The sequence below is a fragment of the Centroberyx affinis genome, unplaced genomic scaffold, assembly GCF_046629955.1.
Source record: "Centroberyx affinis isolate AG114_WGS23_722 - 3 ecotype Tasmania unplaced genomic scaffold, CSIRO-AGI_Caff_v1 ptg004049l_1, whole genome shotgun sequence".
NCBI lineage: Eukaryota > Metazoa > Chordata > Actinopteri > Beryciformes > Berycidae > Centroberyx > Centroberyx affinis.
In genome coordinates, this window is record NW_027281845.1 from 536564 (window position 1) to 549907 (window position 13344).

A 13344-nucleotide genomic window follows, 5' to 3' on the forward strand; every position below is an offset into this window, starting at 1 on the left:
CTCTTTTGTGAGAGGTTAAAGTATGTTTTTGCCACCAGGTGGTGCCAATAGCTCGGCATCACAGCTTCTACCCTGACAATAAAGCTGGAGTGACATAATGGTCTACATTATTATATTGAATTATGTTGATAACTTGGCTTCTGAGACTGTGCAATTACTACTACAAATGGTGCACATTTTTTGAACTCTCTAATAGTGGATTATTACCCAGTATTAAATCATATTAGCTGCTAGACTTTTTTTATGTATTTTCTGTACCTGTCTAAGTATTTGAGTGTTGTAGGAGAATGGTTAACATTTTCAGGGAAGCTGTACCTCCGCTGTTGCCTTGTTCAGTCACCCTTCCATACCTGCAGGGGCTCTGGTAAGAATATGTAAGAAAGAATATAATTCCCCTGACAGGAAGTAACAGTCTACATCCCACTCTTACACGTCTTGGTGTAGTTATTGTATCAAGTTAGATGTCTGTACTAATTTGGATTTATCAGAGTGGATGGCCCAGTCCATTAGTGCCTTGTTTCTCTCAAGGGCCCTCATCCAGCTTGGAAACCATTCATCTTGTGTGTAAAAAATGTAAACACAAGGCGGTGATGCTGTGGGCTGTTATAATTCAGACCAGTCAAATTTAGCTGGTACTCACTTGTGCACTGTCATAGGAACAACAAGGAAGTTGCTGCAGTTAGCTAGCTGGCTAGCAAAACAAAACTTTTGCCAAGGTGCCAAAGTGGACGATATTAGAGACTCGATCTGGTGTAATGAGCATACTTAGAATACAGTTCATACAGAATTAAGTCTTGATTCACATTTTCCATCCATTTGTATCATGCTCGTTTAATTCAGCCAAGGAGTTTGTGCATTAACTTGAATTTACTCAGCTAATTAGCTTGTGTTGTAGCTAAGCTACCGATGGAAACTTGTTCTACCCTGGCAGAAAAACAAATCAGCTGTTTCCAGGGGCTTGTGCCAGAATCCTATTTGGAACTCAGAGCCAATCAGTGCTAGGCAAGGTCTCATTATCCCACATTTTATGACGAGAATTTCTCCTGACAAGGGGCTACACAAGATTTGGGAGCCATTGAAATTACCCCTCCTTCTATCAGCTCCCCTGAATATCAGCTATCAGCAGGTAGAAATACATAGCTGTAAAGTAGGGAGAGAGCTGTACCCAGCTGTCTCAGTGACAGTGAATAGGGGTGACACAGCATGTGGGAATGTCCAGTGGGAATGCTTGGCAGTTTAGTTGACAGTAAACATTGTTTTCCTCTGGGGGTAAATTATCTATCAGTTGTATAACCATCGTTACAGTATGGATGCCAACCTCCATAACAGTGTTCGAGAATAGTTTAGATGTGCCTGCCGTCCGTTCCCCATCATTTAAATACATTCTCCAGAGGTTTTGTGCTAGTTTTTTATATGCTTGGCAGCAGTGTTGACAAGCATCTACAGACCATCATTTTTTTCAAGTATATCTTTCATTGTCAGGTAAGTGAATGTAGGATTTACATTTTCAGCGGATGTGTGAAATACCTTCAGGGGCACTTCTGCTGCCTCTATAGGAGCTTTGGGCAGTGTGTATTAGAACAGCAAGCAAAAGCCTTCTGACAGAACATGTTCCTGCTTTCAAAAACAAGGTATCTGTGAGGTAAATATAGGAGGTAATGAGGTAAATTTAGATCTTTTTTATGCATTTGCATGCCTTTTTCACTCCATTTGGCTATAAAACACTTGGAATATGCTGCACAAGCTGTTGGGTATGATGGGAATGGGAATTTGATGGTCTTTTATGCCTTTATTGTAACTCAGCACAAACAATTATTTGGGAGAAAGCTGAGATAGAACTGTTGTAGCAGACCACCAACTCGTGTGTTTGGTGGTCGTACAAACTTAAGTGGTGTCGACTATTATGGGGGTCCGGCGATGACAGAATATTCATTTTGAGGTGAATTATTAATTTAATTAGTTTGCGCGCAATATGAAATCATGCTTAATCGACTACCACTACATAAAATAATCAATACATCAAACAACTCCTCACCTAGACAATACAAAATAATCCATTACATTGTTATGAAAGCCTTAACTAAATAAACTATTTTGTGTTAAATGCAAGATATCTGTCAAACAAATATTTTCCATGATTCTATTACTTTTAATAATTTGGATTTTTCTTTTTTTATAATGACAAAGATTTGCCTTCCTTAAAGAGTCCCTATTCCTTCTTATTAAAGCAAATTTCCCCCAGATTTTACACACCTCCATCAACCCAGGCTGTCTGTTCCTCCAAATTAAGTGGCAGCTTCACTTCCTTTCATTTTGAAATAAAGTTTAAAATAAGTTTGTTGAAAAACACAATAAACTTTATTATAATTACCATTATTATTAGAAGAGATGTAAAAACCGAAGACAGAGAGAAAAGGTATATTAGGCAAAGCAGGAAAGAATGGGACTGATGGAGTTGGGCTTTAATGTTTCCATTTTTGTTGAATGACCATAGTCCCTAGAGAGTCCTGTGAACAATACTCCTGTCAAATCCTTGTGTCCACATGCACTCTACAGCCCGCCTCCTCCCTGGTCAGTTCCTCCACAACTCTCACATTTGTGCTGTTCTTTCACTCTCATCAGATATGCAATATCTCACCATCACATGAAGATCACACTTCAGTTGCTCACTCTCAACCTCGGATACAGTCACACCAGAATCCTTTTCGGTGGATGGTAAATATTTCCCTCAGCATCTTCACAGCTTTCTGTATAAGAGGATTGTCAGTAAAGTTGACACATTTTGGAGATACTTTGGATCACAACTCCATGCCGTGGCCAGCATCTTGCAGCGATGTCATCTCTACTTTCTCACAACAAGGATCAGCCACGCACTAGAAAGTCCCTCTCTGACTCTTCTCCAACTTCACCCACTGCCACCACCAAGAGCCTGAGGGTAAGAGCTGATTATCTTTAATCTTTTCAGTGTGTGTTTAGTTAGAGGAAATACCATGGCTGACATAAGCAAACATTTACTTTGAAGTGCAGTCATTGTCAAACAAACTTCTCTGTAATGGACCACGGGTATTGCTGTGTGTGTTTGTGTGCTCTGACATAGGGGCTTAGGACATGCCACACATAATAATTCAAATCTGCAATCATGGCGTACATGTGCAGTAGAATGACAAAGGCCCAATTAAGTCTAGACATTAATGACTCCCTACTGCAGCATTTGAAATGAACTTGGCTTCCTTTGGTAAGCATACTGTGTATCTCTAGCTGATTTGTGCAGCTCAGTGTGTAGAGCGTGGCACTAATACTGCCTGGGTTAGGGGGTGGTGTGAACCCTACTAAAATCTTCTCTAATGCTCTCTAATACTCTTCACAATGTCTACGGCATTAATAATCATTATAATGAATAGAAGGAAAGATTACTGGTGTAATCAGTGGCTCTTCAAGTGGTCCTGCTACAATACTAGTTTCCCTTCAATTATTTTGGTACTTTATAGTCATGGACAGAAAATTAGAGATAGCGTTGATTCCCTTTCACCATTTTATCAGTGTGATTTTTCCATCAATCCATTTACATGCGGATTTGAGGCAAAACAAAATCTTTACACTTGTCAAAATGTTGACAGATTAGATTATCGTAAAGCTTTGAGATGCACAAGCTTATCTTCTAAAGGCTCCCGTTATCACGCATGTTTAATGCTGAAGCACAAATGCATGTTGCAGTGCATGAGCCAGGGAAAACAAAACAGGAAAATGGAGAAAAAGTTGTGATGAGCAGTTACTCTTATCTGTTTACTTTTAAGACCAGAATCTATTTGAGAGAGAAATGGGGAGAGAGAGAGAGAGAGAGAGAGAGAGGGGGGAAGAGAGAGAGAGAGAGAGAGAGAGAGAGAGAGAGAGAGAGAGGAAGAGAGAGAGCAGAGGGGTAGAAAGACAGGATGACAGAGAACAGAGAGGAAGAGAGGGAGGGATATAGCGCTTAAGACTGCTTTGTGGGAACTCGGACACAGTATTTATGGATGTTTACCCCTCTGCTAGTCCTAAGGGAAGCTCACATTTTCCACTTGGGAAGAGTTTGGTCAGAAGACAAGAAGTTCCTCATGGGACCTAGCAAGGCTGCAGGACAGCTTAGTGATGGAGACACACAGACAGGGTACAAAGTCACAACAGCATACTTTTCCATCAAGCTCTGTTTATGTGTCGTGTCCCTTAATCCAAACCAGAGCCCACAAACATTATTAATGACCGTTTACCAAGCGGATCCAAGTGTAAGAGAGAGTCTTGAAGGAGTTGGCATAGAGTCTGGTGAAGATCCCAAGCTCTTGTAAATGTCTCAGGAGAGATATTTCACTGTGTTTACACATAGTGTCTGTAACAGGCCCCGTCTCTTTGCAGAATTCCACTTGCCATTGCCATCATTTAGTATGATGTATAACTGTTAGTTTTAAGCACTGGCCACCAGTCTGCTAGTGCCTTACTTGTTTTACTTTCTGTGATTGTCTCTGGGAAAAGTTCCAGTCTAAAAGAATAAGGTAAAATGGCTGCATATGCTGTCTGAAAAGCTGTGTCCATAGGAAAAGCAATCAAGAACAAGCAGCACTAACCTCTTAATTCTCTGATACATACCTGCTACAGGCAAGAGAGTTTAATAATCTAAAAAGTCTAATATTAGCATTGCTTATGATTAAATTCATGAAACTAAAAGAGCAAATAAATGGACTCAGAAAATCATTCTAAGTCCGAAGTAAATCGTCTTTAAACTTGACAGTCTCATCTTCATCTTTGGACTTGATTAATTTTGAATAACACAATGCCATGCCATGATGTAAAAAAAATAAATATTTGTCAGTTTGGGGGCTGGGAGCTAATTGCCTGACAAAGCGGTTGTCTGCCATGCTTCCCTAGCCACATGGAAAGTCAGCTGGATTTAAAAGAAGAATCAGTAGCTTGTGACAGAGGAAGTTAAGGATGGAGGGAATTGGCCCAGATAGCAGGGTCAGAGAGGATGTGTAGCAAGAGCAAGATTTCTGTCTACTGTGAACAAATCTGCATATTCTCTCAGGATTCATATTACCCTTACTGATAATACAATAACTTAAGCTTTGTCCTTCACGGTCAGCCAAGCATTGGTGTATAATGTTAAGATTTTATCATGCTTGTTTTTGTGGGAGGGAGAGCTATTGTTATTGTTTGGCTATTGTTGAAGCTATAACTGATTCACCAGTAATAATCTCCCACTCTGCTCTCCCCCTTGAAAACCTCTCAGCACACTCATAACCCTTCCAACTTCAGCAGGCAATAACCATCAAATTCTTCGGCCGCTGCCAGAGTTATTACCTTTTTTGGATGTGTTTAGTTATCTGCGCTTGTCGGTTTATTCAAGGGACCGTTTCCTCTGTCCTTCTTTAACTTGTTTTGGCACTCAGTTCGCTGCAGTGGTGTTGCTTCACAGAATCACTGAGCCCTGGTTGCCTGTAGAGACGCATGAGAGATTTCTGTCATGGAATAGTTAGTTTCATGTTGACAATTAATCTTTTCTCTGACACCGTATCCACTATGCATCTTAAATGCATGTTTATAATGGTAGGATTCCACATTCTGCAAGGAAAATGAACAGCATGGTATAAAATACAATCTCAGTCTCGCATTTGAGACACAAGCGCTCTTAATAAATCCTGCGTCATAACCAAACAGCATGTCAAACAATGGATGGAGACGAGCAGTGTGATTTTGCTTGAGTCATCATCCTCGCAGCAGTAAACATCCACTGAAATAGAGGACTGGGTCATGATGGTCTTGTATGACTTATTCATGCGATGTCAGGTTTAAGTTTAGGGGAAGTTCATTACAAATCACAGGGCATTGATGTGTACAGTCCAAACCTCAGGGAAGCAGAAGATCTGGAACTAGTTAAGATAATCAGGAATGGCTTTCCTGTTTGTACAAAAATACTGATCTAATACCTTAAAAAGGCTTTGATCCTATCTGTCAATATTTTACTTTTCAGTTAGGTCACACGACCAGTCCTGTGGTCAGGCTTTCATGTTATATATGTAATTCCATAGCATGTTGTCACTGTAATAATTGCCTTGTTATGACATGGATGTAATGCCACCATCATGTAAACCTAAAACCTCTGTCCTCTATTTCAGCATGAGAGAGTGTCTAGGTAAGTTTCCTCAAATTAATTTCACTAATTTAATTGAATTAAGAATAATTTCAATAGATACAATAGACATTCTATTGTTATCTAATGAAGCAATGACAGAATTAATTCAAATAGAGTGCTGAACAGCTGGATCATCCCTCTCTCATCCCTTCAGATTGAACTCCTCTGGATCCTCTGATGTTTCCAAAGACAGAACACCAAACCACACCGAGTCATACATCTCTCGGAGGGAGAACAGGCTATCGGCACGGAAAAAGGCAGAGGAAGAGACAGGATGCAGTGACTATAAAAAGGTAGATGATGCAGGCTGAATATTGATATTTTTTCAGTGGCTGTTGCTGTTAAGACTCTTGCTTGATTCATTACATGTTCTTTTAGTGCCAGCTGTGTGCTGCCGAGTATAAATAGAAATTCCAAACAGTTTCCAAGACTGATTTCATATATATTTTGTAGATGTACAAAGAGGCACTGACCACCAATCAAAGGCTCAAGTCCAGGCTGGATGTGAGTAAACAGGAACTGGTCATGGTTCAAACGCAGCTGGAGAGAGCGCAGGTACAGTACATCACCTATCTACAGCATGCATGATCCCCAATTAATGTGTCCAATCCTGATTCATTCATGGGTGTAAAACAATAGAAGAGCTATAGGAAAAGTTTGCTGAAGAGGTTTAGACAACTCAAAAAGCAAATTAAATCTTCTTATCGTAATTTTAATCATTCTGATTTTTCTTGACAACATGCACTGAAATGACTTCCACATCATTCTTATGATGGTATCCGGAAAGATAGTAATGTAAAAGAAATGTGACATGAAAGATTGCAGCAATACAAGGAAGCTTTAGCGTAATTTCCACAGGTGTCAGGCCTGTGTAATATAAGAAGGAAGGAAGTAATATCAGAGAGCCCCTCTAGTGTTCCTGTGCATGAGTTTGGTTATATTGAAGATTTAGCATCAGACACATGTGCTCACTGTTATGAAAAGTCAGCACCCATTATCATACAGTTTCAAGACAGCATGCTATAATTGTTCTCATAATAATAATTCTCACCTTTCATTGCAGCGTAAAGGAAGAATTGCTGATTGTAGCTCCAACATGCTTGAGACTGAAAAAAAGGTAAGAACTCTTGTCTTTTGTATGGATTTTGTATGTATTGGAAGGAACTGAGTATTGTTGCATAATGAATCTTATTCTTAATCATAAAAATAATAATCTAGATAGAATTTTTCCAAACACAGTTACAAAGTGATTTACAAAGAATACACAAAAGGGACGGCAGATCAAAGGGACTGCAGATGAAAATTAGCTTAAGCTAAATCTGGTACAGGACATCAAATGGCAACATTTATCTTTAATATTGTGCATGGTCCTTTAGAAATAAAATCATACTATAAAGCAAGGAATCTCTGTCTGTATGTGTGTCCTTCGCATATCCCGAGAACCGTTCATCTGATCTACTTCACACTTGGCGGGTGTATTGCTGGGGACCCAAGGATGTGCAGTGTCGGATTGGACACGCGACACGTTCAATATTAATAAACTTTGAATAAACAAGCGAACAGCGCTCTGTGCAGCAGCGGGGCTCAAAGCAAGCGACTGATAGCCCACGCCTATTGTGTGTTTTTTTTTTGTGAACTGGCACTGCACTAGTAAATAAATAAATAAAATCAACAGCAAGAGAAATAAAAGCGAGGTGGGAAATATAAAAGCAAGTAATAAACGAGAGGTCTGAAACAGTAAATAAAGGTCATTACATAAAAGGGTTAGGGGTCTATTAAAATGATTTTCAAGATGTAATTTTAAAGATCAAGCAGATTTAGTTCCCCATATGTATGTAGCCTATTTATGGACAACCAGTATATGTTTTTATTAATTTGAATCATCTTTCATCTTTAAATCTTTGTAGGAAAGACGGGGTCTAGAAAAGAGGATATCAGATATGGAAGAGGAATTGAAGGTAATTCAAATGTATTATAGATTCACTCTAAATTTTGGTGGTTAAATGTTTTGCTAACCAATAAACACATGTATTCTTGGGGGTATCCCACCATTGCATTTACTTTTAAAGGAGCTTTGCGGCATTCAGTTATCACTCCGCTTTGAAGACATTTATAGTGAACAAACCATGTTGCAGGAACTCTTTGGAGGCTTATTTGACGTGAATAAAATGATGAGCAAACAAATCCAAAGCACACTGATGTCTAAAGTTTACACATACTGGACTTGGTGGTGAAAAGTGTCTGTGGGACTTGGTGCCATGGTGTCGGTCTTAAGTGGGCTCTTCTGTCCATGGTGATTTTAGCTGACATCATTTGTCACCATTATGCTCCATTGGCTGTGGAATGTGTGAGCACTTTGACACTGGAGTGAGTAAGCCATCGGTATTCATCTACAGTCTTACATTCACAAATGTCTGCTGTGTTACGCCCAAGAGGATCCGAACAACAACCTCTTGTTATCTGTGAATGAGAGGTCCCAACAAACATGCAGGCTGGTCCGAAAATAGACATCCACTACAGGGAAGCACTGTTACATGCATTTAGATGGGCAAGGCTGGTTAATTGTGTGTGTGTGTGTGTGTGTGTGTGTGTGTGTGTGTGTGTGTGTGTGTGTGTGTCAGTCCATGCAAGTGTATGTGTGTGTGTGTGTGTATGTCTCATTGTTTGTATTTGTTTCATTATCATCATTTGTTCACCAAATCAGCCTCAGATGATTTAGGTTTATGTTTTTTTCTGAAGCAACTTTCTTCTGGGGAGCAGTCAACTCTTGATTCTTCTCATTAAAGAAGTGGTTCTCAACCTATGGGTCAGGATCCCCAAGGGGGCTGTAAGATGATTTTGGAGGGCATCGCAAAATCCTTTAAAGAATATGAAAAAGAATAGCGCTTGCTCACCGCTGTTTGTAGACAGTTTGTATTTCACTTTTGATTTGTCACTTCCTGCGGGCAGAGAAGTGTAGATACCAAATGCAAGAATTTCATTTGGGCAAATAGAGGAAATCTACAGGGTCTAAATTAGTGGGGATGGGACGGCCTCTTTTTTACAGAGAAAAATCTTGCCTAGTGTAGCTTTAAAATGACCTTTGGTGTCTCAGTAAACCATTCTGTTATATACGCCCAGATCAGTGTGTTGCAAGTAGGCCTGCCTTTGTTTTGGAGGGTGATAAGACAAAAGGGTTGAGAACCACTGCAGCACACCAAGGCAAGGCTTGCTTTCCATTCCATACTCATCTCTGAAATGTTCCTCCAAGGAAAATGAGCCCCCCAGGCTATAACCAACATGCTGCGTTTCCTCTATCACCCCTTCTGTTTATAAGTTGTCTGGTTGTCTTTCCCTGCAGGTTAAGACAGAGCTAAAGATGGAGAACCAGAGACTGAAGGATGAGAATGGAGCTTTAATCCGGGTCATCAGTAAACTGTCCAAGTGAGACGGGAAGCACGAAGAATGAGAAAAAAAGGGAAGGATGCCAGAAGCCATATTTAGCCCTCTTTATCGTAAATCCACTCTGAGAGAGCACGTATACAGTTATTCCTGTAATTGTGGACAGATCAAATCTTGTGAATAATAATAATTCTTTTACAAAGCTAGAAACAGTCGAGCTAGTGCTGCTGCTGTTGTTATTGTTGTTGATGATGATGATGATGATGATGATGATGAGTTCAAGAGACAATCCCACCGCTGTCTCATTGTCAGTGAATGAGTAATTGACACATGCTTAGTACATTTTGGTTATATCAGGATAAAGGGATAAAGCATTTTCTGGTGTACACAGATGGGAAGAAATTAAAGACTTGACAAAATCAATTAGTATTAAAAATGTATCTAAATATTTTCTAAAATAATGGTGACAGAAAAAGCATTTAATTAAAATTCAGGTATTCATAAAATAAAGGAACTATTTCTTTAAAAGGTTAATAGCTAATATGATCAGTCTATGTATTCATTTGTTTTTTATCAGTGACAAGTACACAATTTCCAATCCAGATCTGGATTAAAGTCTTATTGAGAATAAGCCGTTTATGAAACTTTATAACCAGAGCAAGAATATCCCTGCATACATGAATGAAGAAAGTACTGCAGGTATTGCCATGGAAACTCAGTTTATGCAGACCCTGAAACCCAGCTGTAAACTAGCAGGGACAAGGGATGATGGATAGGCTGCGTGTCTCAGTATCCTGGCTGTATTCAAGGTTTGTTTTTCATGAATGCTGTAAGAGCTGATCCATATTATTGTAAACAGGATATGATCAAAATCAAAAATACATAGTGGGAAAAATACCCCTTATTTTGCTTGATAACTGTTAGCAATACAGCAAAGCAAGGCTTATTTGGATGTAAAAGGTCTACATTTAACCAGTCATCAATTCATTGTCATTGGAGCAGCTTCAGATTTAGTCTCTTAATGGCATCATAAATTAGAACCTTGATCCTCTGGTTTCTAGCTTTGGGAAAGTTATTTCTATTACCAAATGCTGGTCAAACTTTTCTAAGGCCATGGGAATAACATGTGAATTCTGTTTTAGAGGGGAATTTCGCTTTAATGTCATGGTAGACATTACTGAACAAACATCTTTTATGTGTCTTATGTATGTTTTTGAAGCACCAGACTGGCTCTGATGTCTCTTCTGGCTCCCATCCAGAGGCTTCAATAAGTTACTTTTATAACTTTACTTTCATACATTAATGAAAGGGATCCTGCCAGACACATTTACTGACTGATAGTGAGAAACCAATTTGAATTCCCTTTTAGCAGGGAATATATAATTATATTGAATATTGTGTTTTATAAATGGATTGAAGAAAACGCACCCAGAGTCTTAATGCCTTATATTCACTGCGTGTTGGCACATTTTTTTTTTCAGAGATGTTCAAAGTGGTTTGCATGACATCACCACAACTCATAGTAATACAAATGTCTGGAAACCTCAGTGTGGCATGCTGATTTATCAATCTGCGGATGTGTTGCTTTTTGAGTTGATTTGTCGCCCATGTTTTGTTGTCACATTATTTATTATGCATCAAAGCAGAGAGTATAGCATCATCACTGCTTCACAGAGTTACCCTGGTGATGGCAACAGTGCCACCAATTGACCATAAGTGGTAAAGCATCCTCTCTTTTCCCCAAGATAATCATATTTACAAATCACACAAGTCAAAGCTACTTAAAAGGCCTTTATTTCCTATGATTACTTTTTGATAACATACAGATATGTCTTGATGACATTCCATATTCTGGTTCCCTTGAGGACTTCAGTTCTACATAGAGTGATATATGAGTACAACTTTTTGAGTCTTTTTTTTTTTTGCTGGAAAACATGGTCTTTGTAAGGAAATAAATCATGCAATTCACAAAAAGGCACAACTATTGACACACACCTCTACAACAAGACAAAAACAAGAGTCAAGAAACAAGTTCAAGCATTTCCCTTGTCCATGTTGCTAGGTAAGTGAGAGAGGGAGTGACTGAGGAGTGGAGGGTGGGGTTCAGTTCTTTGGATGTTCTGTATGATGGCTATGTTCACATCAGAGGATTTATGACTATAGAGGAACTGTTATTGAAGCAGCAACGTCGGCAGTATTGCATTGCGAATGTTGTTCTGCGCTGTTTGGGTCTGCTCTGTGCTCAAGACAGCTTCTGAGACCCAGGAAGACAGGGATTTTGTTGCCTGCATTGCAGTAATGTTACAAACCCATTCAATGTCTCTATCTCACAAAGGAAACACCAATAAATAAACACAGGTTCTATTGGTCCTATTGCAAAATACACTTAGTAACATGTAAAGCAGACAGACTGGTGGCAGCGCATATTGTTAAGTAAAAGAGGCTTAATATATAAAATGACCTCGAATAAGCCCAGGTGAAGATGGTGTGACACACATTGTAGAAAAGGATATAATGGTCATTCACAAAAAGATTCAAACTTAAATTTGAGACCACACCTTCAGGATGGAGACAATGGACCTTGACTAGATGCTCTAAACGCAAAGGCTTGTTGTATATTTTCCACTGAGTCTCTAAAATAGAGAGATATTCTAAGGATTAGAATTGTAAATCTTCATGTATGTAGTAAATGAGGCTTTATCTAGTGATATATGACAAACAAGCAAAAGATAAAATATTAAAAAAAATGGTTGGGAAGAAAATCCCCAAATCCACGATGTCAGAGTAGATATTGATATCTCAGAGCATGCTCAAGTGACAACACCAACTCATCCCATTGCAATCCATTAGTTAAATTGTATATTCATTCATGAAGTGACATTTATATGAATTGGATATCGATTGCTCTAATTATGGGACTGGGGTTACTCAAGAGGACTGTATCACTGATTAATTATGCTTTTTCATATAACTAATCCATACTATGAACAGCAGACTTGGTTATAGAAATCTGAGAAAAAAACAAAACAACAAAAAAACAAAAAAACTTTTGGCTTAATTTACATGATTAGTTTTAATGTTTGTTTTTTTCTTTAGGCTTAATGACTTGACTCTTACTTCTTATGTTGACCAGTATGATCAAAAATATAAGAGCAGGGTTATTTGAATAGCAATAAGATAAGTAGGTACAATTTAATAAAGTACTAAGGAGAAGGGCTACAAGTCCATTCTTTGAGTTATCCACTGTATCTACATTTGATTAACTAAGACTTGACACCCATTTGGCAGGAGTAAATGAAGGAAACACTTACGGTACATTGAAATAGAAAACCAAGGAGCCAGTAAATATTCTCCTCTTTGAAATATATATACTGGTCAGTGACCAACACACGTAACGAGTGCAAGCAGAAATGAACAGTAATTTGCATGACTTGTAGCCCAAGCATACTGTAACACTGGATTGACCACAGAAGACACATACAAAGGATGACAAAAAAGATCAAACATGCAGTATTATGGTAACGTAAGTGGACTTTCACATAAGGTACAAAGCAACCCTGCTTTAACTCCAGGCATTAAAAGAGCCTGTGAAATTAACATGGATTATTCAGACATACATTCAGTCAAATACCCATTCAGCAAAAATACATACACTTTGCAGTCAGTGCATACTTTTTTCCTCCATTTTATTATCAAAATGACATAGAACACAAACACACATACACAATATAATTATGGTTCCTCTTTAAAACATGCTGCTATTTACATCATTTTGTAGATACATGCTGTATTAACAAATTTGC

General features: G+C 38.6%; 1 protein-coding gene across 1 annotated transcript; it reads left to right on the forward strand.

Moving 5' to 3' along the window:
- The first annotated feature begins 1360 nt into the window (after positions 1-1360).
- Positions 1361-11047, forward strand: LOC139663603 (protein phosphatase 1 regulatory subunit 12B-like). The gene is made up of 8 exons (XM_071542325.1): positions 1361-1482; positions 2623-2935; positions 6144-6160; positions 6315-6453; positions 6614-6715; positions 7224-7277; positions 8068-8118; positions 9501-11047. The coding sequence occupies exons 2-8, from the start codon at positions 2834-2836 to the stop codon at positions 9585-9587; spliced, it is 552 nt and encodes a 183-aa protein (XP_071398426.1). The 5' UTR covers positions 1361-1482; positions 2623-2833; the 3' UTR covers positions 9588-11047.
- The last annotated feature ends 2297 nt before the right edge of the window (positions 11048-13344 follow it).

Coding starts and splice junctions, on each gene's coding strand:
- LOC139663603 (XM_071542325.1), top strand. CDS start 2,834: ATGTCATCTCTACTTTCTCACAACAAGGATCAGCCACGCACTAGAAAG. Junction 6,454..6,613: donor GATGCAGTGACTATAAAAAG/GTAGATGATGCA, acceptor TATATTTTGTAG/ATGTACAAAGAGGCACTGAC. Junction 6,716..7,223: donor CGCAGCTGGAGAGAGCGCAG/GTACAGTACATC, acceptor CTTTCATTGCAG/CGTAAAGGAAGAATTGCTGA.